Raw genomic sequence first — 22,511 nt, forward strand, 5'->3', positions numbered from 1 at the left:
GTACGCACCCTAGACTAAAGTTGAGCGCAGTGTACTTTATTTTTTCTTGATCATCATATAATAAAATAGAAACAAAAAAATGGTTTGGGATGGTTTGTTTATTTATATAGCACTACTAAAAGAACCCAAAGGGTTACTCACAGTGCTTTGCATTAAAGCAAAACAACCAAAAGACCATTCTTACATGCAATGTTTTTATTTTCAATGTGAACAGACGTGTTTATGGGGCTTAATATTAGAAACTGTAAGGTTTATGACAGTGGATTATATATTTATAATATTTTTATATTATGAATTGCGTAACAAGAGTACAAAAAACATTTGTAAAAATGAAACTTAACGTGGAAACTTCTTTTATCCTATAAAGATAATGGATGCTTCTTGTCTTCTCCTTGCCCTTTTCGCTAATTTCTTTTGTTTGTTTTTTTTTTTTTTTTTTGAAGTTCAGTGGGATGGTGGTGGTTATAATAGATGGTCATCTGGTTGCATCTCATTTAGAGTGTTTCTTAAAGATGGAGATATACTCCTGTACATCATCAGGGGAGCCCAGCACTACAGGAACCCTCTGGTGGATTGAGTCAGGTTTGATGTCTAGGACATTCATGGCTCCTGTTGTTGCCATACCGCCAGCCTGCTCCATTATGAAGGCCATGGGGTTGCACTCATACAACAGCCTCAGCTGGAGCCCAGAAAAAAAAACATAAAACCATGTGAGATTGTTGCCTTGAATACACTTTAAAATGCATCCTTTTAAAACTCAAACAGCTCATGGTGTTGTTATCAATGCAATGCATTCACTTTCTCATCACCTTGCCCTTGGGGCTCTTGATATTAGCAGGATACAGGAAAATTCCACCATAGACCAGAGTCCTGTGCACATCAGACACCATGGAGCCCACATAGCGCCCTCCATAGGGTGAACTTCCATCCTGCAGGTCAGAGTGGGAATTTTATCTTTACTTTTAGTGGAAGAAGCTAAATATGTTGGTTGCAAAATTTGATAATAATAAAAATGTTTCTTGAGCAGCAAATGAGCTTATTATAAGAATTTCTGTAGGAACGTGTGACACTGAAGACCAAAGCAATGGTTGCTTAAAATACAGCTTTGCTATCCCAGGAATAATTGACATTTTAAATTATATTAAAATAGAAACAGCTATTTTTACATTGTAATACTTTGTCACAATATTACTGTTTCTACTGTTTTCTTTTCTTTCTTTCTTTTTAAAAAAAAAATGAGCCCAAACTTTGAACAATGGAATATCTTAAGTCTTAAGTAAAGATCTGACTCTGCCATGATAGTAACCATAGTGGTCGCTAAACAGATAATAGAAGGATGTTGGTCTAACACGAACCCTTCAGTTGAATCTAATCAATATCTGGAGGCTCATACCTCTGGGAATTTCTTCTTTTGCAGATATTCTGTGACATCTGGGTAAAAATGTGCTGCATAGCCTTCATTCAGACTGTAGATCTTCCCCTTCTTCTTAATCTTCACATCCTGGTCTACAAGTATAAACTCACCAATGGCCTAATGATGGAGGAAGAAAAGATGTAGAAAGATTAAGAAGTAATGCAACTATTTAAGGTTAAACAGAATATGAAGAATGTAACATAATTCTGACTTACAGGATCAAGCATGAAGCAGTTGACTCCTTGGCCTGTGGAGAGAACCAGCATGGTGGCACTGCCATAAAGAGCATACCCTGCTGCCACAATGTTTCTGCCACTCCGCAAGGCATCCTTCTCCGAGGGTTCATCATCGGTTTCCTGGAGATCATGTGCACACAAACAAACAAAAGCATTTCATTCATTTTTAAATGACTATGAAGAAATATTTGTTTGTAATTCATTTGGATCTGAAAGCCTGTACTGTACATTTCTGTAGATTGCAAAAATTGTTCCAATAGAAGCTAAGCAGTCAATGTTTGAAGAGCCATCCAGAGGGTCAAAGCAAACCACGTATTTGCCCTGAGCAAAATAAATAAATAAGTAAAAAGTCAGGAAGTTTATTGGCTTATACACAAATACATCAAAGATGTTAGTTAATACATACAGAAAATTATTTTACAGACCAAAACAAAAAAGTCAGATCATTTTAATTTATTAAAAATTTAGACTGAAATTATATTAACACAAGATTTCCGTATGTAAATCAGTTTTAAAAAATTGGCCAAGTTATTAAAGTGTTTGAAGGTTTTAATTTGACATTTTTTTTTTTTTTTTTTTTACTTTTTATTTTACACAACAACAAAAATACTGATGCACACACTTACCCTTTTCTCTGGTTCTACAATGATGGCTCGTTCATTTTCTTCAGACACCAGAACACAGGATGTGAAGGAGGCTTTAATCATGTTTATAACAAGATCATTGGACAGGACGTCCAACTTTTTCACCTGGTCACCTGTAACATTTGTGCTCCCGGCAATTCCATAGCTGATTAAAAGAAAAATAAATTTTTAAAAAGACTGATTCATGAAGAATTATGTACGTAGTCTTTATGCTTTCCTCACAGTGCCGATAACTTCTACCTTTGTCCCCTATTTCAGCAAGAGATGAGGTCTAATCATTGCTTCAGCCTGCAATGTTTCTTTGCAAAATAGCTTAAATGACCAGCCACTGCAACAGTTCACTGATATACAGTAAATGTATAGCTATTCAAATGTGCAAAACGTGCAAAAACTATGCATCGGAAAAAGCTTTTTGCAAGTGGAAATAAAAGTTTAAACTGTTGAAAAGGTTCTAATCAATAGTAAACTAAAGCACATTGTATAGTCTGTGAAGTGATAGGGGCTGCATATTGAATACCAATATATAGGGAAAATTCACTTCATCTTTTTTTTTCTTTTACTATAAGATGCAAAGATGACAGAAACAGCCTAAAAAAACGTTATATTGTAAATATTGAATAGTTGTCTGGTGCTGTAAATGCATTAGCAGATACTCACAGATTGGCAATGCCGGCTTTTCTGACAGCAGTGGAAATGGCTTTGATGGCCGTGCACATGGAGTTGAGAAGGGTTGTAAGCTCTCCTGTTCCTTTGGCTTTTCTGCCCTCTTCCAAAACAAACCTGGTGAGGGTCACCACGTTGGTATCAAATGCACCTCTGTCTGACATGATGACTGACTGCTAAAGTGTGAAACCTCCTTGGAGTTCCTGCTTGGATTTCTGTCAGAACAGATTTATTAGAACTAAGTGTAGATAAAATACTGTGTTTAAAGGGGGAGTGATGGTAGTTTAGCCAATTGCAGATAGAGTTAGAAAGGAGGGGTGGCTTCTTGCACATGTAGTTAATGCAGGTGAGGGCCTGGCTGAAGTCCATAGAGTTTATCACAGATTTCAGACTGAGTATAGGGGGACAGTTGATTTAAAACAATGGAGCTGATTGTATCATTTTGGCTTATTTGATTTGTGATGGATTGATTGACATTTTGCAATGTAAATCTACTTTATGCAACAACTTGTGTCTAGTTTTAAGATGTGCTTACAAAAAAAGTAATAAAATGAATGGATGATAAAAATAACGGACTGTAGCTTCTTTTTTACAGAATTGCAACATTCATTCATTCATTCATTCATTCATTCATTAAATCATCTGTTTACCTAAAGATCCACATAGTTGTAGTGACTAATGATTGATTGGCATTGCAGAACTGTCAACAGAATCTGTTCATGTGCACGGGGTGTCCGTGATCAACGTGCAGTTCAAAGGTTAGTCCCCACAAAAGAATGCATGGGCAGTGGGATTCTTACACAATATTATAACAAACATGCACTAAATAACTGTCCAGGTTTCTTAATGTTTCAATGTTGATTTTTGCCGGTTTTGTTTCCAAAGTTATATATGTCAGTTTGAACACAGGGCTAAAATGATGGTAATACTATACAATAATGCACTCAATATTGATTACAATGATGATGGTTCTGGGCCTAATTTCCAGCAGTAATGAAGCCGCATACTTGGATGAGGTAGAGAAACTCACATCATGGTGCCAGGACAATTGTTTCTCTATGAATGTGAGTAAAACTAAAGAGCAAGGAAGAGACAGCAGCAGCCCTATACTCCTCTAATGATCAGTGGGACCCCTGTGGAGAGGGTGAGCAGCTTCAAGTACCTTGATGTAAACATCACCGAGGGCCTGATGTGGACTTCACACATCCAAACAGAGGTTAATAAAGCCAGGCAAAGACTATACCATCTGCAACAGCTGAGAAAAATCAGGGTTTTGCCAGCAATCCTGAAAAACTTTCTATTCAGGGGCCATAGAAAGTGTATTGACTCAGTGTGCTTACAAGACTGTAAAGCCATGCAGAGAGTTGTGCACTTAGCTGAGCGCATCTCAGTGTCGACTCTTCTCTCGCTGCTGGAGATCTACCTCAAACACTGCAAAAGCAGAGCTGTTAAAATCATTGAAGGGTTAGTTCACCCAAAAATTAAAATTATGACATTAATAACTCACCCTCATGTCATTCCAAACCCGTGAGACCTCTATTCATCTTCGGAACACAGTTTAAGATATTTTAGATTTAGTCCGAGAGCTCTCTGTCCCTCCATCGAAAATGTATGAACGGTATGCTGTCCATGTCCAGAAAGGTAAGAAAAACATCATCAAAGTTGTCCATGTGACATCAGAGGGTCGGTTAGAATATGCTGAAGCATCGAAAATACATTTTGGTCCAAAAATAACAAAAATTACAACTTTATTTAGCATTGTCTTCTCAAAGTGTATCTCAAAGTGACCAAAATGTATTTTCGATGCTTCAAAAAATTCTAACTGAAACTCAAAGTCAATTCAAAAGGAGATATTTTATTAAACAGAAATCTCTTTTAAAAAACTACAACACACATTTTCTGGGATTTGTGATATCACAAATATTGACGAATGGGACGAGACCTGGTTGAGCTGCACTAGATAAGGCAACGAGTGTTAACACTATGTCGGAGACAAGCTATCTTTCCCAAAGCAGACAAACTTCTGCGGTTTAAATCACTCTCAAATTGATTTGATTTTTAATATTTACACTTAAGCTCGCAGGCGGCTATGGTATGGGGCATGACATTTTCGGACCAGGCGCCAAGTGGAGCCACTCACAATCACACTTTCCCAGCTATTACCAATCATTTGATATAGGAGCTATTCCAGCTGTTCATGCCAGACTGGGGAGAGTGGTGTTAAAATATTGTAAAATATGTTAAAAAGTAAAGGTTTTACGAACAACCTAGTACAAGAGCCTGTTCTATTACATCTCCAAAACAAAATAAAGACTTTGTATAAGAGCTTAATAGGACTCCTTTAAAGCTGGCCCTGTACCTTTAAGATACTTTAACAGTACTTCCGGGTTAGAGGGCTGAGTGGATAAGTCCAAAACATCTGTGAGTAACTCATGGATGAAAACGCGATATGTCATTGATGTTGGGGCATTTCTATTTATAATTCAGGTTTTGTTTTTTTTCTGTTTTAATTTACGTGTTCAGCCGCGCGTGCAAACGTAAAGATTCTTTAGAAAATGCCAATGCAGAAAGTACTTAACTAACGTAACTAACGTTACTGCCTTCAGTTCATATTATTTCACATAATATGAATGTGACCTGTGTTGTAAATCGCATTGGACTGTAAAACAGACTTCAGGACCTGTTACTGACCTCAAGTTGGCTGGATTACAAGTGCACTTGACCTTCTTGCAGTTGCAGGTTCAATATGCGATGACTGAACCAAGAAATTTACAATTCAACTAACTTTTAAGCGTTTCTTCTTCTTGGACAGTTTCCCTGGTCATTCAAACCCCATAAAAAAAAACTTTTGTCTTCTTAGTTTCCAATGGCAAATATAGTTATATAATATAGAGTTGTGCAATTTTAGTAATAAAAAAATAATTATTTTGTCAGTGCTTTATTAAATATAGATAAACCGTGTATTATTAAATATAGAGCGGTATTTAAATGGTGAATATGTAGTGGTCTAACAAACAAATAGGACTAAATCTTATAGAATGCATTGTATACAATACATGCATTGTAGAAAATATCAATGCCTTCAAAGTTTGGCCTCAGAATAGTATTTCAGTCTGTCTTGTAATTTTTTTTTTCTGAAAGCGTGTAACTGTCCTGTTAATTGTTACATTTGTTAAATTTTAATGCATTATTCACAATTGCTAGTCTTACAGGAGCTGTTTTAGTTTTTTCAGGATGGCCTCTTTTGGCTGGAAACGTAAGGTGGGGGAGAGAGTTTCCAAGATGACAGCGCAGCAGTTTGAGAAGGACTCAGAGCAGGTGGATGACGAGGACGTGGATAAGGAAAGAGCTGATTGGCTGCATATCATCAAACAGAGACGAGAGCTGCTGCTGGAGGATTGTGCTGCTAAGAGCAAGAGACTAAAGGATGAAGGAATGCTGCTTGCCGAGCAGGGAAGGTTTGTGTGCTTGTTGAATCCAGCAGTCTTGTGATAAATATTGCAAGTTTGGATTGAGCTATTAGACAGCCAATATGTGAATAGCAAGAAGTGTGTACAGAAAGAACCAAGTCTCAAACAACATTGCTTCTACTGTTTTAATTTCTTAAGTTACAGTCTGAAGCATGGTGTATGGTATGAGTCACAGCGCTGTGTTGGGTGCACCATTGTAATCTATTCTGTGTTCTGGTCCAAAATTCCCTTATGTACACTTGAAATTAAGATTTAAATTTTTTGAATGAAATCTTTCATTCAGCAATGACACGTGACACTGAAGACTGGAGTAATGACGCTGAAAATTAAGCTTTCCCATCACAGGAATATATTACTATTTAAAATGTGTTAAATTAGAAAACAGTTCATTTAATTTGTAATAATATTTCAAAATATATATATATATATATATATATATATATATATATATATATATTTTTTTTTTTTTTTTTTTTTTTATCAATTCACAATTACTATTTTTACTGTATTTTTGACTTAATAAATGTAGCTTTGGTGAACATACAATATTTATTTAAAAAACTTTTTTTTTTAAATCTTACCAACCCCAAACATTTAAACAGTAGCATAGACACACACACACACACACACACACACACAGATTGGTAGGATACTGATATCCTGTTTTTGACAGTGAGCTTTCTGCTTGATTCGAAAAAGTGATTCACATAATAAGATACTTGTTGACCCATGGAAAACCTCTCTCATCCTACCTGATTTTCAGTAAGTCTCTCTGTTTTTTTACACTTTGGAGGCATGTGGCAGCCAAAATCCTTCCTTGAAAACCTGACAGATGTTTTGTCTTTACAGTTACTCAACTGATAGTGGTTATTTAATCAAGTCAGTGCATTGGCCAGCAAATGACAAAGCAGTTGTTGTCAATTATAGAAACAGAGTTCTTGGAGTCATCAACACGTTGATAAACAGCGGGTCTTTTACCCTGTCAATTATAACAGTGCCACATTAATCCAGCAGATGGGGCTGTGGGTTTGCTACAGACTCTCTGCATGTGGATGTGGACCACTTGTTTGAACTGGTTTTAAGACATAGTTCACCAAAAATATGCTGGCTCATACACAACTATTATATAGCTACAGAGGACTTAAATTATAATTAGTATGCAGTATGATGATGGTTTTTATCCTTTTTGTCGTTTTGGAACTTGACTGCCCAGACCCCCATGCAAATTAATTATGTAGACATTTTTTATTATATTTCTGGGTTTGCTATTCTTTGAAGAACATCGACTTACATCCAACTATTTACATTATTCGCCCTGAATGAAAAACACTGACTGAAATCATATAAGCAAGGACAAAACTGTTTATTATATCACTTTTCAAAGCAAACCTTGTGCTTTGTTTATATGAAGTAGAAAAAGGATTACATCTATTACTTTTATTGACATTTATTCCTTCAATGACTGGATAAACCCAACACCGGTCGGAGAGGCCTAGGCAGGAGTTCAGTACAGCATGTAGAAGCTGAACATTTTAGCACTCAAATGAGACTTTCAGTTTTAGCATGTCTGTGAAAAGCTCAACCAGCGGTCATGAAGCAGGACTGAGCTGAAAGGCAATACGCTCTAATGTGTGCGTTTTTCTCTCATTATTTATTTTCTAAGATCATAAGTAATTATGTCATTGTTTAAAATGCACTCTCTTCTCTTGGAGGCAGCATTTCTTATATGAATCTCTGACGCAGGTGTGTCCACATACACTTAGGATGATCTTCATCTCTTTGAGTTGAGAGGGTGTTACGAAATGTGAGATGGAGAGGAAAAAGGTCTTCTTTCTCAAGTTTCTCGTCTTTTAACCACTTAACCGGAACAATAAAAATTAAGCTGCTTGTTTTCTCACTATCCAAATAAAAAAAAGGAATAAACGTCATAGCCAGCAAGCACCTGAAGAGGATAAAAGAAAAAGCTTAAACTTACTGGAAGATGGTTTAAAGGTACGGATTAAACCGAAGCTGTCGTTATTGCGGCTTTACCCTATAAAGCCTTAACAAGTCCATGAGAGGTCAGGGTAAGATGCCACCCTTCAATTTTACAGCCTTTTATCTTCTTTTCTTCTCCACAACTCTCGGTCTCCATCCATGTCTTGATTCCTTTAAAAGCTGTAGTCTGAAATGGTTTTAATGGTATAATTAAGCAGCACTTTGGCTCTAACCGTGTAATAGTTCACTGTAGGCCGCTGCTGCTCGTGATTACCGTAGCACTATGCCAATATTTGTTGCACCTGCTTTTTCCGAGAAATTAAAGGAAGGCCAGGTAGTGTTCCCCGGAATATGTAATGAAATGTGGGGTGCTGAATTTATTTATTGCAAGATCAGGTCAAGTAAATGAGAGGGCCACAGGTTTTAGGATTTCTGTATAATCTCTTGCTAATGGACAGTTTGTTTTGAATAAGAACTGTTCAACTGTGTTTATTGACTGCTGAGCAATCGATTTTTTACTTTTGAATCATCACAATTAAAGATAACTGTTGGAAAATGTCCTCCTGCTTTTTGTACAAACTGTTCATGCGTTTTTATTGCTACTGGAGCTTTCAACTGTTTTATCATGCACAGGATTATCTTCAAAAAAGAAATTCATAAAGAAAACGTTTTCGTTAAGTGGCCTATTTAAATGTGGAGGGCAAAAATAGCTCTGTGTTACCAGGGAAGGCTTAAATAGGAGTCCCAACGAGGGTTTCTAGGCTCATCAGACCTCGGTACATCCATTCATTGTCATTTAATAAGAATATGAAGTGAATCTAGACTCCAGTAGATCTGAATATAATTGAATTTATTGGAGATCTGGAACAAATTGAAATTAGTGAAGGATGCATAAAATAGCCACATTCAGATATAAAACTTTACAGTTTGTGGAACTGCTCATAATCAATTTATATATTGTACAATCTGTACAATTTCCCTAAATGAGAAACCATGCAAGCTGTGTATCATAAGAGCCAACAATATTTGCAGTGCAGTACTGCAGCAGGTAACTTGAGGTGACTGCCTCATTCACATTCTTACAAAAGACTCAAACGTCTTTATTACTTTAAATCACCTTTAAATTTCACATGCTTGGTAGCCATTATAGCTGGGGTCAGTGATGATTCTCCCTTAAACAATGGTGCTGGCTAATGCTTTACAGCAGTAAGTGAATACCCAGCAGCCCCTGAAGAGGCGTGTTGCCCTTGGTGACTCTTATAATCAAGTTTTTTGGAGAATTAGTGAATTGTGATGAGGAAATTACATGGAGCTGCAGAACAGTGGGAACAGGCCAGGTCAACACAATGCACTCACTAGGAGGCTGCATTTGAAGCTCACTTTGCTCCTTTGTGTGTTTATACCTGAAACACTGTTAAGTATGAGACGTCTATAATACGTCCTCAATTTGCTGGTGCATAAATAATCTTAATCTGTTAGAGTTATGTAGACATCTAATACAGATTTTATACTACATGAGCATATGAAACAATCATAGCAAACTGCTCAAGATAAACATTTATTGAAATTGAACTATTGAAAAACAAAAAACATCCAGGTAACGACACACAGTGTTACTGTAAATTTCAAGCATATGTAAACCTTTGAGGCAGCATTTTAATTTATCTTTTAATTCAGCTCTAATTTCTTCTTGTGGACTATAAACATCTGTCATGTGAATTTTTTTTATTCGGGGCAGTACTAAATAACTAATAAACAATATGCAATTGTTATTATCTCTTTTATTTTATTAAAATTAACATTTGGCATTTTCTGCAGAGATGTAAATTGACTATGAATGATAATGTTATTTGTATAATGTTACAAATATTATTTGTAAAATGATGCAGCAGATTTTTTTTTCTTTACCATTTTTATTTGCTTTGTATTATATAGCATGTCAAGTTCACACAAGTAGCAAAGTGCCTAGATGTTGAAAGTGTGTTGTCATCAAGATTACTTGTCAAACAAATTAATTAATTTGACCTAACAAAATTGCTTAGAATAATCCTTGACATTTAAAAAAATAAAATAATTGGTAGATAAATGTGCCCCCATACTAAATCCACTACATATAAATGTGGAATAGTTATCCAACAGTAGTGCCATGCAAGATGCAGTATATTTATTTCTAACCCAATATAACAAGTTAGTTCTAGTTTAGAAAGCTGGATTTTCTTAGCAGTTTGCTTACTTTGCCATTTATCCCTGAGACCAGTTATCCCAGTATTTACATGACTTTCACTTTTGATTTTCTTTTATTTGGTGGGGTTTTCTTTTTAATAAACTTCCACTCATTTAGCTCAAGGTTTACTGCCAGAGTTACAGAATATAAACTATTGCATGGTTATTAACACTTTAACCATTTTTATATGTGAAAATAATCTGGATACATATTTGACTTGAAGACTCATATGTGACTTCAATCAAATTGGAAAAAAACCTGTCAGATTGGGGGAAAAGAAAAAACTATTTTTAGGTCACTCAAAATTTATTTTAGTTACCCATTTGGTTTTTCTCTTAGTGTGAATCTTTAAAATCATAATTTATGCACAAGATGAAGTATCACACAGGTGAATAAATGAGCAAATATTATATGAGTACCCATGTGATATTGCTCTATATCAGCATGGCTGTGATTCTGCCATAGGCCTGATATAGATATAGATATAAGAAACTATAGTTCATTCCGACTCTGTTGAACCCAAGGGACTACAGTACATGTACTGTCACTGCTATGCTGCAGTCAACATCACAATATCACATGGGCACTAGTGTGATATTGCATTTATACAACAGTTCAATGGCACTGTAAATACATAAAAGTGTGTAAATAAATAAGAAACAACCAACTGTCTTAAAAAACATTATGTTGGCAGAATTACTTCTGCCACGGATTCAAATCTCAAAGTTGACCGTTTAACACAGGGCTTCTCAACTCTGCCCCCTCGAGGTTCACTTTCCTGCAGAGTTTAGCTCCAAACACACCTGAACAAGCTGATCAAGTTCTTCAGGATTTCTACAAAGTTACAGGCAGATAATTTTGATCAAGGTTAGAGCTAAACTCGGCTGGAATGTGGATCGTTAGGACCAGAGTGTAGGTCCTCTGGTTTAACAGCTGATCCCAAGCCTCTGTTATTAATTTGGAAAACTCACTTAGAACTAGTAACAAAGGAACATTGAGTTGCTTCATTGAAAGCTCACTGTTTTATGTAGAGTTGGGTATTATGAGAGAGTACTCATTTGACTACTGTGATTGCTTCAATCCATAATGTGCCCGAGCACAGTTTGCTGAGCAGCTTCTACTTTTGTGTGCGCTACTGTGATGATTACGACAACAAACATAGATTATTGGGTGAATATCTCATGGGTGGAAAACATAGATACATATAGGTAAATGCCACATTCGATCTCTCCAGATATGTCAGTGAAACGGTCAATATGTTGTCACTCACAATAAAAATGAATAAGTTTCAAGATGCCAAAACATAGCGCTACAGTACATGTACTGTCACTGCTATGCTGCAGTCAACATCTTTATCAAAGATCTTCTACGTCCTCATCATTTGTTTCTCACAATACAGATCGATATCACATGGGCACGAGTGTGATATTGCATTTATACAACAGTTCAATGGCAATGTAAATACATAAAAGCCTCTTCTTCTAAAAAAACATTGACATTTAAATTCTGAAGAAATTGAAAAGAACTGTTGAAGAACTGTTGTATCCACTTTTTTTCCTGAACACGGAAGTCTCGCACGACTGGAAGTGTTTCTAGTAGTTTCCGGTCTCGAGTGTGTAACGTTAGATGACATGAAGTGGCTGGAGGTTAGCTGCATTGAAAAAAGATGAGCGCACAGATCCAACATACAGCACCTATCTGGGTTTTTTACATTAAACATTACATTTAATTATACATTAAACAAAACATTAGTCATATTACCATGCAGTTCAGTTTGGCAGAGTTGCCTGTTTTGACCACTGTGTGAAATTGGCCTGATTTTATCATGTGAACACCCCACAATCCTTGTCTCATTGATGTTCAGGAAGTTACAGTATGTCTCATTAAAAAAGTGACCGGACAGATGGTATGTGTCTCCTGTCAGTATTGTTGGCATGTGGGAGATTTTCCTCTATTACTGGAACTATTTCCTGGGTGACATTCATTTAGAGTTAAACTGTCCTGCCATACTTCATTAAGTGGGATAAAATGAGACCATTTGTAAGTTTCCATCGCAGGATTGATTATACATGTCTGTACATCTGTAATGTAAGTTTTGAAAGTTCTAACAGTTCAACAGAGACAGATTTTGCTACCAAACAACAGAAATAGCTGGTTACTTCAGTCAGCATATTCCTAATACTGGACTTGACTTCCATGTCTTGCTGATAAATTAGGTTTTTTTTTTTTTGTTTTTCTTTGATTCGCATAATCTGTGATATTAAGACTTAATGCTTGAATATTATAAAATTCCCCAGTAATCACATTTTATTATTTGTCTTTTTAAATTAAATAACGATTAAGTTTGCAGGGGGCTCATGAAACATTGATGTCTAAGGCACATTTACAAGGTGACCGACAAATAGGACTTACTATAGTACTATAGTGTCACTTACAGTAAGGATGACCATAATAGTGCATAACATCGCAGTTTCACGTGACTCCTGCCTCAACATGGCTATAAAGACAGTGCCATACAGTCTGTGTCCCAGCGTCGGCGCGAGGGGAGGATCAAGGCTTCCAGACTTTAATAAAGGCTTTGTCAAATACTGTACCCACATACTATACCAGCACATTGTACTGTGATGTTGTAGATGTTTTGCCTATTCAGGCATCACTGGCACACTGTTTACACTGCTAACCAGTGTGCCCAATGAATTAATTAAGTGAGCAATACATTTTGGGAAAGATAAGTTGACTATATTGATTAAGTGTTTGCTTCCTCAAACAATATGACCTGATCATTTACTGTCAAATTGTCTACACAAGATTAGTAGTATACCAAGAATTTAAACACAGCCCAGTTTGAGGGGTTACATTCATAACATCCAGTTTGGCTCCTTTTTAGTCCTTAAGTTTTTTGTTGTTGTTGTTGCTGTTGTTTTTTGTCGTGTAATCTGACTCCTCATTTTCTATTTTCCCCAAGAAAATGTCCTAAAAAGTTTAATTTTATTATATAAGCATCTGTAATATTGCTCTGAATTGTACTAAAGTTGTAGGAGGACGTTTTCTTTTGGGTAATGATTAAAGTCATCAAAAGGTGATTTATTTTAAACCCCATACCATGAGATAGCTTTTTCAGGAGAGAAGGAAAATAAGAGAAGACCTGCATTTGTTAAACATCATCAGATATCCTGATTTACCCCATACATACCTTACATTGCTCAGTCTACCTCAGTTGTTGTGAGGGTCTGTGTGTGCATACATACATTATATTGTATATTTTGCAAACCAGAAAGCTCTAAAGAAAGTGTTTATATTTTCCAAATAATTTACCGGAGTATTTTCTGTTTATGTGTTTGCTGTAGGAACTGGGAGGCACTGAAGAGGTGGGACGAGGCGATTCAGCTCACACCAGACAATGCTGTGCTCCATGAGATGAAGTCACAGGTAAAACAGAAAATCAGTTCAGTTCATACACACTACAAAATATGATTTTAATGTAAATTGTGAGTCTGCAATAGTGGAATTTACCGTAAATGTACAGCTGTTATGTAGGCTGTTGTTTTCATTTCCTCCTCCCTAAGTTTCATTCTGCAAACCCACTCCCTGTCTGTGGCTTTATGACAAAAGGTTTTGACATCTAGGGGTTTTTTCCCGTATTTCCCCTCTCTACTCTCACAGGCAAACTGTATCTTACATAGAGAGCATGATGGACATACTGGACCTGTCCTTTACTCTGGATGGAATTATTATTCTTTGAGGATGCGGACGATTTTAGATAGTGGTCCTGAAAATGCAAAACACTTATATATATATATACACACAATATATATAAACAATATATATATATACACACACACACACACACACTTGTTTCTTTATGTAGGGAAAGCCCTGCTGGGTTTAAGTGTCTTGCTCAAGAGCGCAGTGGTGATCAGACAAAGCTGTCACTATGACACTGTCATTTACCCACTAGTCACATTTACTTGGGATCAGACATGGATCCTTATGTTAGTAGCCTAGATATATAACCATCTGTCTACCACATCTGTGTTTGTGAGGACATGTGTTGAACACAATGAAATGTGCTGAAGGAGTACTGTGCTACTTTTATTACCTACCTTACTAATATATATACTGTAATATTTAAAATTACAAATACAGTTATTGCTATATATATATGTATGCATATATTTAAATAATTGTAAGCACAATTCATCTGTGTCTAAATATTAGTCATTTAAAATTTTAGGTCAAAATGTTTTACGGTCATAAGAAATGTAACAAAAATTTAAAATGAAAATTTATCCAAATGGATCTCTACTTTATTGATTGTATTTTTGGTATTCACTGAATGTTGGTTGAAATAATGTCATGAACAGGATCATGGAGTTTGCTTCAGCTGATGGTGGGCTGTTTATGAAAAAAGTTTATAGGTCACATTAATATGTTAGCAGCTCGTAATTAATAGTAAACCTGTTTTATGGTAATGAATGACAACTTTAAGACTGGTAAAGATAAAAAAAGCAGTCTGACGACCCTCCAGGCAGGCTGCTCCTTCAAAATGTTAGCAAGCACCTGCTTTTGTACAAATCAAATGGTAACAGGATATGTTTGTAAAACATTTGCATAATGCTCACAGAAAACAACTGATGACCTGGTCTGCCTTTTTATTTGTTCCTTCATTTGTCAACTCATTCACTCATCTTACCTTTAATATCCTGTGTTTCACTCTTCACTCTCCTGTCAATTTTCACTCTTATGATCTCAGCTCTAGCTCTGATAGTCTGAGAGTCTGCTTCAGGACATTACAGTATCTTGGATCTGGCAGAGATAGATCGACTGAAAATATCAGACAGTTTTATTGAGCATTTTGATCTCTTTGACAACTTAATTAAATACAATTTTCTACTAAACTGAGAGCATTGATAGATCTAAATGTTATGTAATTCATTTTAGTTTCTCTCCTTAACTTGTTCATCAGGATTGTAGTTACTATATGTTTTGTTATTTTGACAGACATTCAAAATGATGACAAAGTTCTGTGACAAAATAGAACCAAGACCGATTTAAGCTTTAGACTTTCATGATTTCAACATATCTGCAATGAAAGCTCTTCTCAGAAATGGTCTTGGATTGCATGATTTGGATTTCTCTTTTATTTTACTCCACTAGTCTGTACAGAATTTGCTGTATGACAAATACATGTTTAGAGACTGAGCTGTTTACTGAGGTGAATGCACACGCACGCACACACACACACACGCACAAGAACACACTTGTTTGCTCACTCATTTTACTTAACATAGGACAGATTACAACCAGCAGCAGTCATTGCATCCAGTCACTTAGTCTGTTCTGTCTACTTGTAACCCTGTTTCGTCTTTTTCATCCCTTCACTCTCACTTTTTCTACATTTTCCATCCTCTATTATTGCTCCCTTTTAAACTCTTCTTTCATCGCTCTTCATCTTATCTTTGGCATAAGTGTCTAGGCTTTGATGTCTGTGAAAGTTGTTTTTCATGGCACAGATGAGTGTAGGTGAAATGACAGTTGGGCTTTAAAACACCTTTCAACGGATTGATTTTCTGATTAAATTTTCTTTCAAACCAACAACTGTCACATTCTCATGTGGGTGTACACTTCAGAAACTGGATAAAGCCGAAATCAAATAGTCTATGTGAAACTGTGAATGTCACAGTGAAAGAACAGGTTTTACAATAAAAATAAATGCATGCATATAAAAATGTTTCTTTCTAAAAAAAACCTTCATCTGGAAAATGTAAGTTGTTTTTCTACATGCTGTAAAGAGTATGCCAGAATAATCATGATTTATTGAGCTGAGTGCACATGAACAACTGCTTTCTTTCAAATTGCTTTTGATCATAATACATTACTGTGAATGTTGACTTTACTCTTTTATTTGTTGCTCCCAATGTGCATTTTTTTCATCCTGCTTATATAAAACTGTCCAGTCATTTCAGTCCATTTTATTCTGAACAAAATCACTTGAACTCGCATCATGTCATTATGACTTCCAAACTCATAAGCGGGAATTTCCCAGAAACACTTCAGCGCTGCACAGGTCAGGGATTTGTTTTCAGCACTGGTTGCAATTACAAGATCTGGCCAGCCTTATTTTTCCCTTCTTGTAGTGACCTTTTCCTGGCTGATCACATGATCATATTCATAAGTGGGGCGTCACCTGAAAAGAGTGAGAAGGTGGGGATTGAGTGTGTCCCTCATTTGTAATCTGATCGCATTGAAGTGGCAGGATGGCAAGGTTTTGCATCGTGATAACACTTTTTTTGATGTTTAAAATCATAAAATGTAAATTATATCAGCTTGATATTTGTTGGAACTGAGTAAATATGAATATAGATGCTCATTCTTCACAATTTGTAGACCAAACTTTAAGGCTAATTAAATTAGGTTACTTCAGGAAAACTGATCATGTTTGGACATCAGACTGAAATTAAGTTTGTGGTGAAAATTACTAGTTTTGTTCTCCTATAAATTATACTTAGTCATACATCAAATTGTTGTATTCTTAAAAAAAATAAAATTAGCTCACAGTGTGCTAGTGTAGCTGTTTTAAGTTGCATAAATCAAATTTTTGTTAAGGCTATAAAACACTACACATCATTTGCAGTTTTGTAGGAGTCATTGCCTGTTGCCATAAGAGCCAGTCTGAAGATTTTGGCCAGTTGGAGGAGACGGATTCCACAGAAACTCCTGTAGTGTCTGATGGGCACAGACTCTATTTATCTTCATAGTTCCCGACACTGATTCCATTCAGTTGAAGGAGTCAGTTTTAGAGCTCATATTGTTTTCATTTGTCATGCGTCTTCTGAGGCGCGTTCTCTGTGACTTTGTGTTGGAAACAACTAATGCTGGTAGTGTGTGATCATCATTCAGTTGATGTATGATTTCTAGTTTTTCTCTGTAACCATTTACAAAGTCTGCAAAGTCTTTTAAAATCTGTTCAGATTTTAAAATTAGTGTTGAGAAAATATTTCAGGAATGGAGTCTGTCAACTTCTAACATTGTAATGTGTAACCCTTAGGTGTTGATCGCCCTTCAAGAGGTGTTCCTGGCTGTGCAGTCTGCAGAGATGGCCACCAGACTCCGCCCCCTCTGGTGGGAGGCGTGGCAAACTCTGGGCCGCACCCAACTAAGTCTTGGCGAAGTAGAGCTAGTAAGTAGATTTTATGTAATGAGCTTCAATTATCTAGTCATTCCAGTTTATGCCAAAAGTATACAGTTAAATCTGCCCCATCAGGTCTTACCATAAAAACATTCATAGAACTTCAGAACAAAGAGTAATTTCTTTCTTTTAAAGAAAACAAACTAAAATAATAATGTGTATAATATGTGTATAAATGTGATATTTAGTCCAAAGATTTTTTTTCCCCTTTTTTTTTAGTTGATTAAATAAGCAGCATTCTGTTCATTGATTACAGTTGGACTTTTTTTTAATAATTAACAGTGTAAATGTTCTCTTTAATTATATCTCATCCCACAACATCAGGGCCCTAGGCAACCACCTAAATAACCCAAATGAACAGCCAAGCTTAGAAAGTCAGTATATTTGGTGATGAACTGTTTCAACACAAACGGTTAATTCAGCATTTTGAGGCAGTCAGTATGAGGTGAATGAGACCTCTTGTCACTTATCAATCACTCAGACTGAGTGTTATTGTGATGAAATGTGTAGTTCAGTACGTCCAAGCCCAGGAGCATGGAAGAGTACTTTAAGAGGAACACTGCCACACCTTACCTGCCCCGACCTGTGTGTGATTGTGCGCATTAGACAGACATGCTCAATGAAAGAAAAGCCTGCAGATCCTGTAGTCCTCCAGCTAGTAAGTATTTGCGTGTGTCTATTGTAATACAAACACTCATCACGCACACTGAGTTTGACATTTTGGCTAGAGATTGAATAAATATTTTACTATTTTGGGCTAAGCATGCCTTGTCAAGTCATTTACCAAAAAGAAAAATAACCTGAGGATGGAGGATTTGAATGAAATGTTAAGAGTAATGTTTACGTTCTGTGATTTTTAAGAGGACTGTAGTTTTTAACAGGATTATAGAACACATTTTCTTAGAACTGCTGCAGTGATAATTGACTTCTTGTTGAAAGGGTGTTCATACCAAAGACATTAACTATTTTCCTTAAGATTTATTCAAACTGTGTCACTCTCAAACAAAAATGTGTAACATCAATAAGAGCTACATAGCTCTAATAAAAATTATCACTTTTAATAACATTTACATATCATAGTGGAGTTCATAGTATCAATGTTTATGCATTGTTGAAACATTTGGAAACGTTTTGATCACTTGTAATACATTTTCTTTGTTTCTGATTCATTGTATCCACCATTCTTCTCACAACATTCTATAAAGAAAAACAGCTCACAAAAAATGAATATCCAATCAATTATTAGCAGATTTTTACTGAAAATCACGTTTTTCCGGGAAATCTCCAGTGCATCCCTGTGGAAATTTCTATAATGTTTGAGTCTGAGATAAAGACCCTGGAGAAGAAGTGTCAAGGTTTTTATTTTAATTAATATTTTGTCATTTTAGTATATTTTCATAAATTCTTGCACAAAAGGTGTAGTGCAGTTCTAAAGTATGCAAGTTTTTCTTAGAAATCGCTGATAGTAATTTTCTTTGTCTGGGGTTATGACATTTTGATTTAAAGTTATGAAGTAAAAAAAAAATTAAATATATGCATAATTGTTCACAATAAGATCAATAACATGCATTTAGGAAACTTTAATTTCCATTTTATATTTCTACTGCTATTGTTATAAACAAATATCAGGTAACTTTTGCAACTGCTACAGTACACACACACACACACACACACACACACACACACACACACACACACACACACACACACACACACAAGTAATCTTACAGGATTCAGCACTTTCCAGTTTGGTGTGTTAGTCACTCCTAATGGAGGAGCAAGATTGAGTGAGTCTATAACATGACTTCAGCACAGCTGTTGTAATCATCTCTGTTAAATCGATCAGGTCTCTGCAGGAGAAAAGGTCTCCCAAAGCCATCAGCTGGCTTTATTCCTCATTAAAGGTTTTCCTCATGACAAGGGCTGAGGATTCTTGGCTCCTGCTCACACTGCCTCTGATATTCTTCCTCTCTCAGGCTGATCTAGTGTGATCTATGTGATCTAGTGTTTCAGTTGAAGGAGTGACCATTCCTTTGTAGATTGTCGAGTCAATAGGGCAATTATGAAGGTAAAATGCCTCACTAAATCCTATTTATGAATACATTATTTTCCCAGGGGATGAAAAGAAAGCAAATGTCATTTGTCTCTCTATCATTCTCTTGTCCCCTGAGTAACATGAGCAGGGTGACTGATTCACAGCAGGAACTAGGCTTTAGTCTTCATACAGAATGAATGTATGTTAGTTATGTATAGACTGAATGTCCTCTTCAGCACTCAAGCAGCTGTGACACTGTGTGCACATAAAAGCCATCTTCATCAAATAATTATTTAGCTTTCTCATAATCATTTTAATACTGTCCAAACTGAATATTGAGTGTAGAATAGATCTGACATATGCAGCAGTTCAGTCTGTGTATTGAAAGATGTGTTGATGTTTCAATCTTAATGATGTGCTTTGCAGCTGTTTTTTTTCTTTCTTTCTGTTTTTTTTTTTTTTTTTTGTATGCGAGCATGGATGATGTGACTTGTTAAGGCTTATTAAGTTTTATTGAGCTGAAACCACTTCTTTCTTAAAGAGTGTTTTTGGGAAGAAATGGGAACTGACTTTTGTGTAAGTGAAGTTGTTTTAGTACATTTTCATTAGTTCCAGAAGGCTGCAGAGGTTTAATTTATCATGAAAAGAGCAAGGAGTCATGACCGCTCATTTGGTTTGATTGTACATTAAACATCTGTTCTTGCTCATTTTGGAGTGTGCTCTTAAAGAGTCCATGCATTTTATATTTGAGCAAAAAACAACAGAGGGCAGAACTAGCATTCAGTGAGCCACTGCTTTTGGTCATATCAATTTTTTTTTAATTAAAATAAAGAAATATTTATTTAAATTAAACTGAATTGTTCTACTTGAGATTGCAGTTAGGTAAGAGTTAGATTTAAAGACTCATCTCTAGCTGTACATGTATGACAAATTTTGTTGGTGGATATGTCAGGGGAGACTTATTTTATTTATTTATTTATTTATTTATTTTTGTGTTCTGTGGCATGAACTTTTTTAAATGGAAATAAATTGATACTTTTTTCGGCATTGATGGATTCAGTTTATCAGAAGTGAAAGTAAAGGCATTTATAATGTTGCAAAAGTTTTATATCTCAAATAAATGCTGTCCTTTTGAACTTTCTATTTATCGAAGAAGCCTAAAATGTATTATTAGGGTAGTAAACAGTTTTCAACATTGAGAACAATAATAGCAAATTTGCATTAATATGATTGAGGACTGGAGTAATGACTGTTGAAAACTCAGAGGAATTACATAAAAAAAATATTAAAAGACAAAACTATTTTAAATTACTATTTAATAATAATAATTTATATTTAATAATATTTCACAAAATTAATTTTTACTGTATTATTGACCAAATAACACTTTTACAATAGGATTTAATTTGTTAACATTAACTAAGAAATGAAAAATACTTTTAAAGCATTTAATAATCCTATTTGATGTACATTTCCACATGTCTTATGTTTCTTTCTGTGCGTTCCAGGCTGTGCGGTCCTTCCAAGTGGCACTGCACCTGCATCCGTCTGAGCGCTCCCTCAGGGAGGAAGACCTAGGCTGGGCTTTACAGCTCCGGGAGCAACAAAATGCTCTCCGTGAAAGAGCGAAACAGGAAGATGAAGCCCAAAGGCTCCTTGTGGAAGCTCCTGAGCTGAAGAGCGATTATGATTTTGAAAGCGATGAAGTGATTGAGGCTTGCACAACCATGGCTGATAGACAGAAAAAATATGAGGACTTAAAGAAAACAGTGGTTGTGGACGCATGCGGGTGAAATAGAGGCTGGGGATATTGGTGAATAAAGTTGAATACATTTTTGTTTTCTTTGTGCACAAAAAGTATTCTTGTAGCTTCATAACACTACGGTTGAACCTATGATGTCACATGAAACATTTTAACAGTGTCCTTCCTTACTAACTTTCTGGGCCACAACTAAACGTTTCAGTTGCATTGATGTCTATGCAGAGTCAGAAATCTCTTGGATTTCATAACAAATAGCTTAATTTGTGTACTGAAGATGAACGGTTTTACGGGTTTGGAACGACACGAGGGTGAGTAATTAATGACAGAATTTTAATTTTTGGGTCAACTATCCCTTTAACTAGGTTACTATTCCCAGTGAATCTGTAAAGTAAGCATCAGATTCCCAGAAGAATTTGAAATGCTTCGGCATCATTTTCATTCCAATAAGAGGATACATTCCTTCCTTTTTACTGAAGCATTCTGTGGTTATTTCATTGTTTTAGTCTGGTTAAGCATCGCCTTATACAGTAAGTTTCCAAAATAGCAGAGCAATCCCTTCTTAATGTACACTCTTGATTATCAATGTCACCATTCCTAGTTGGATTTTAATTCAGTCCTGTTTTATTTGAGATTTGAGCTCTCACTTGGGACCCTATAGGGCTGTTATTCTGTAGCAGTGTGACTCCCTGATGTACTAGGGCTAGGTGAATCAATCCTAATATCAATAGTATCAAAACCAATGTTTGTATTGGTATCAGATCAATACCAGCCTGATGAGATCAATACTTCAGGTTAATTTTCTCTGGTCTGTGCTTAGTACATTGTTTCTGTTTCATTAAAGACTAGACATGTCTTTGTTGTGTACATACAGTATGCTGCTCCTTTCCCATCTCGTAT

At 35.8% G+C, this 22,511-nt stretch overlaps 2 protein-coding genes across 2 annotated transcripts; one reads left to right on the top strand and one right to left on the bottom strand.

The window, feature by feature from the left end:
* Positions 1-78: 78 nt before the first annotated feature.
* Positions 79-3,189, bottom strand: fbp1b (fructose-1,6-bisphosphatase 1b). Its single transcript, XM_059548073.1, has 7 exons — positions 2,952-3,189; positions 2,277-2,439; positions 1,879-1,971; positions 1,630-1,770; positions 1,394-1,531; positions 810-929; positions 79-679 (listed from the first exon to the last, which is right to left on the bottom strand). The coding sequence occupies exons 1-7, from the start codon at positions 3,119-3,121 to the stop codon at positions 491-493; spliced, it is 1,014 nt and encodes a 337-aa protein (XP_059404056.1). The 5' UTR covers positions 3,122-3,189; the 3' UTR covers positions 79-490.
* Positions 3,190-5,340: 2,151 nt separating this feature from the next.
* On the top strand, positions 5,341-21,645 carry LOC132135051 (tetratricopeptide repeat protein 33-like). The gene is made up of 5 exons (XM_059547175.1): positions 5,341-5,378; positions 6,182-6,415; positions 13,976-14,057; positions 17,677-17,808; positions 21,361-21,645. Exons 2-5 carry the CDS (start codon positions 6,192-6,194, stop codon positions 21,643-21,645), a joined length of 723 nt encoding a protein of 240 aa, XP_059403158.1. The 5' UTR covers positions 5,341-5,378; positions 6,182-6,191.
* Positions 21,646-22,511: the final 866 nt, after the last annotated feature.

This window comes from Carassius carassius, chromosome 4 (assembly GCF_963082965.1).
Source record: "Carassius carassius chromosome 4, fCarCar2.1, whole genome shotgun sequence".
In the NCBI taxonomy this organism is placed as follows: Eukaryota; Metazoa; Chordata; class Actinopteri; order Cypriniformes; family Cyprinidae; genus Carassius; species Carassius carassius.

Bases quoted from the DNA above. Each gene is read 5' to 3' on its own strand.
- LOC132135051 (XM_059547175.1), top strand. From the start codon at position 6,192: ATGGCCTCTTTTGGCTGGAAACGTAAGGTGGGGGAGAGAGTTTCCAAG. The intron at 6,416-13,975 runs GTTTGTGTGCTT...TGTTTGCTGTAG, and splicing joins CTGCTTGCCGAGCAGGGAAG to GAACTGGGAGGCACTGAAGA. The intron at 17,809-21,360 runs GTAAGTAGATTT...TGTGCGTTCCAG, and splicing joins GTCTTGGCGAAGTAGAGCTA to GCTGTGCGGTCCTTCCAAGT.
- fbp1b (XM_059548073.1), bottom strand. From the start codon at position 3,121: ATGTCAGACAGAGGTGCATTTGATACCAACGTGGTGACCCTCACCAGG. The intron at 1,771-1,878 runs GTACAGTACAGG...CATGATCTCCAG, and splicing joins TTTTTGCAATCTACAGAAAT to GAAACCGATGATGAACCCTC. The intron at 930-1,393 runs GTATGAGCCTCC...TCTGACCTGCAG, and splicing joins AAAAGAAGAAATTCCCAGAG to GATGGAAGTTCACCCTATGG.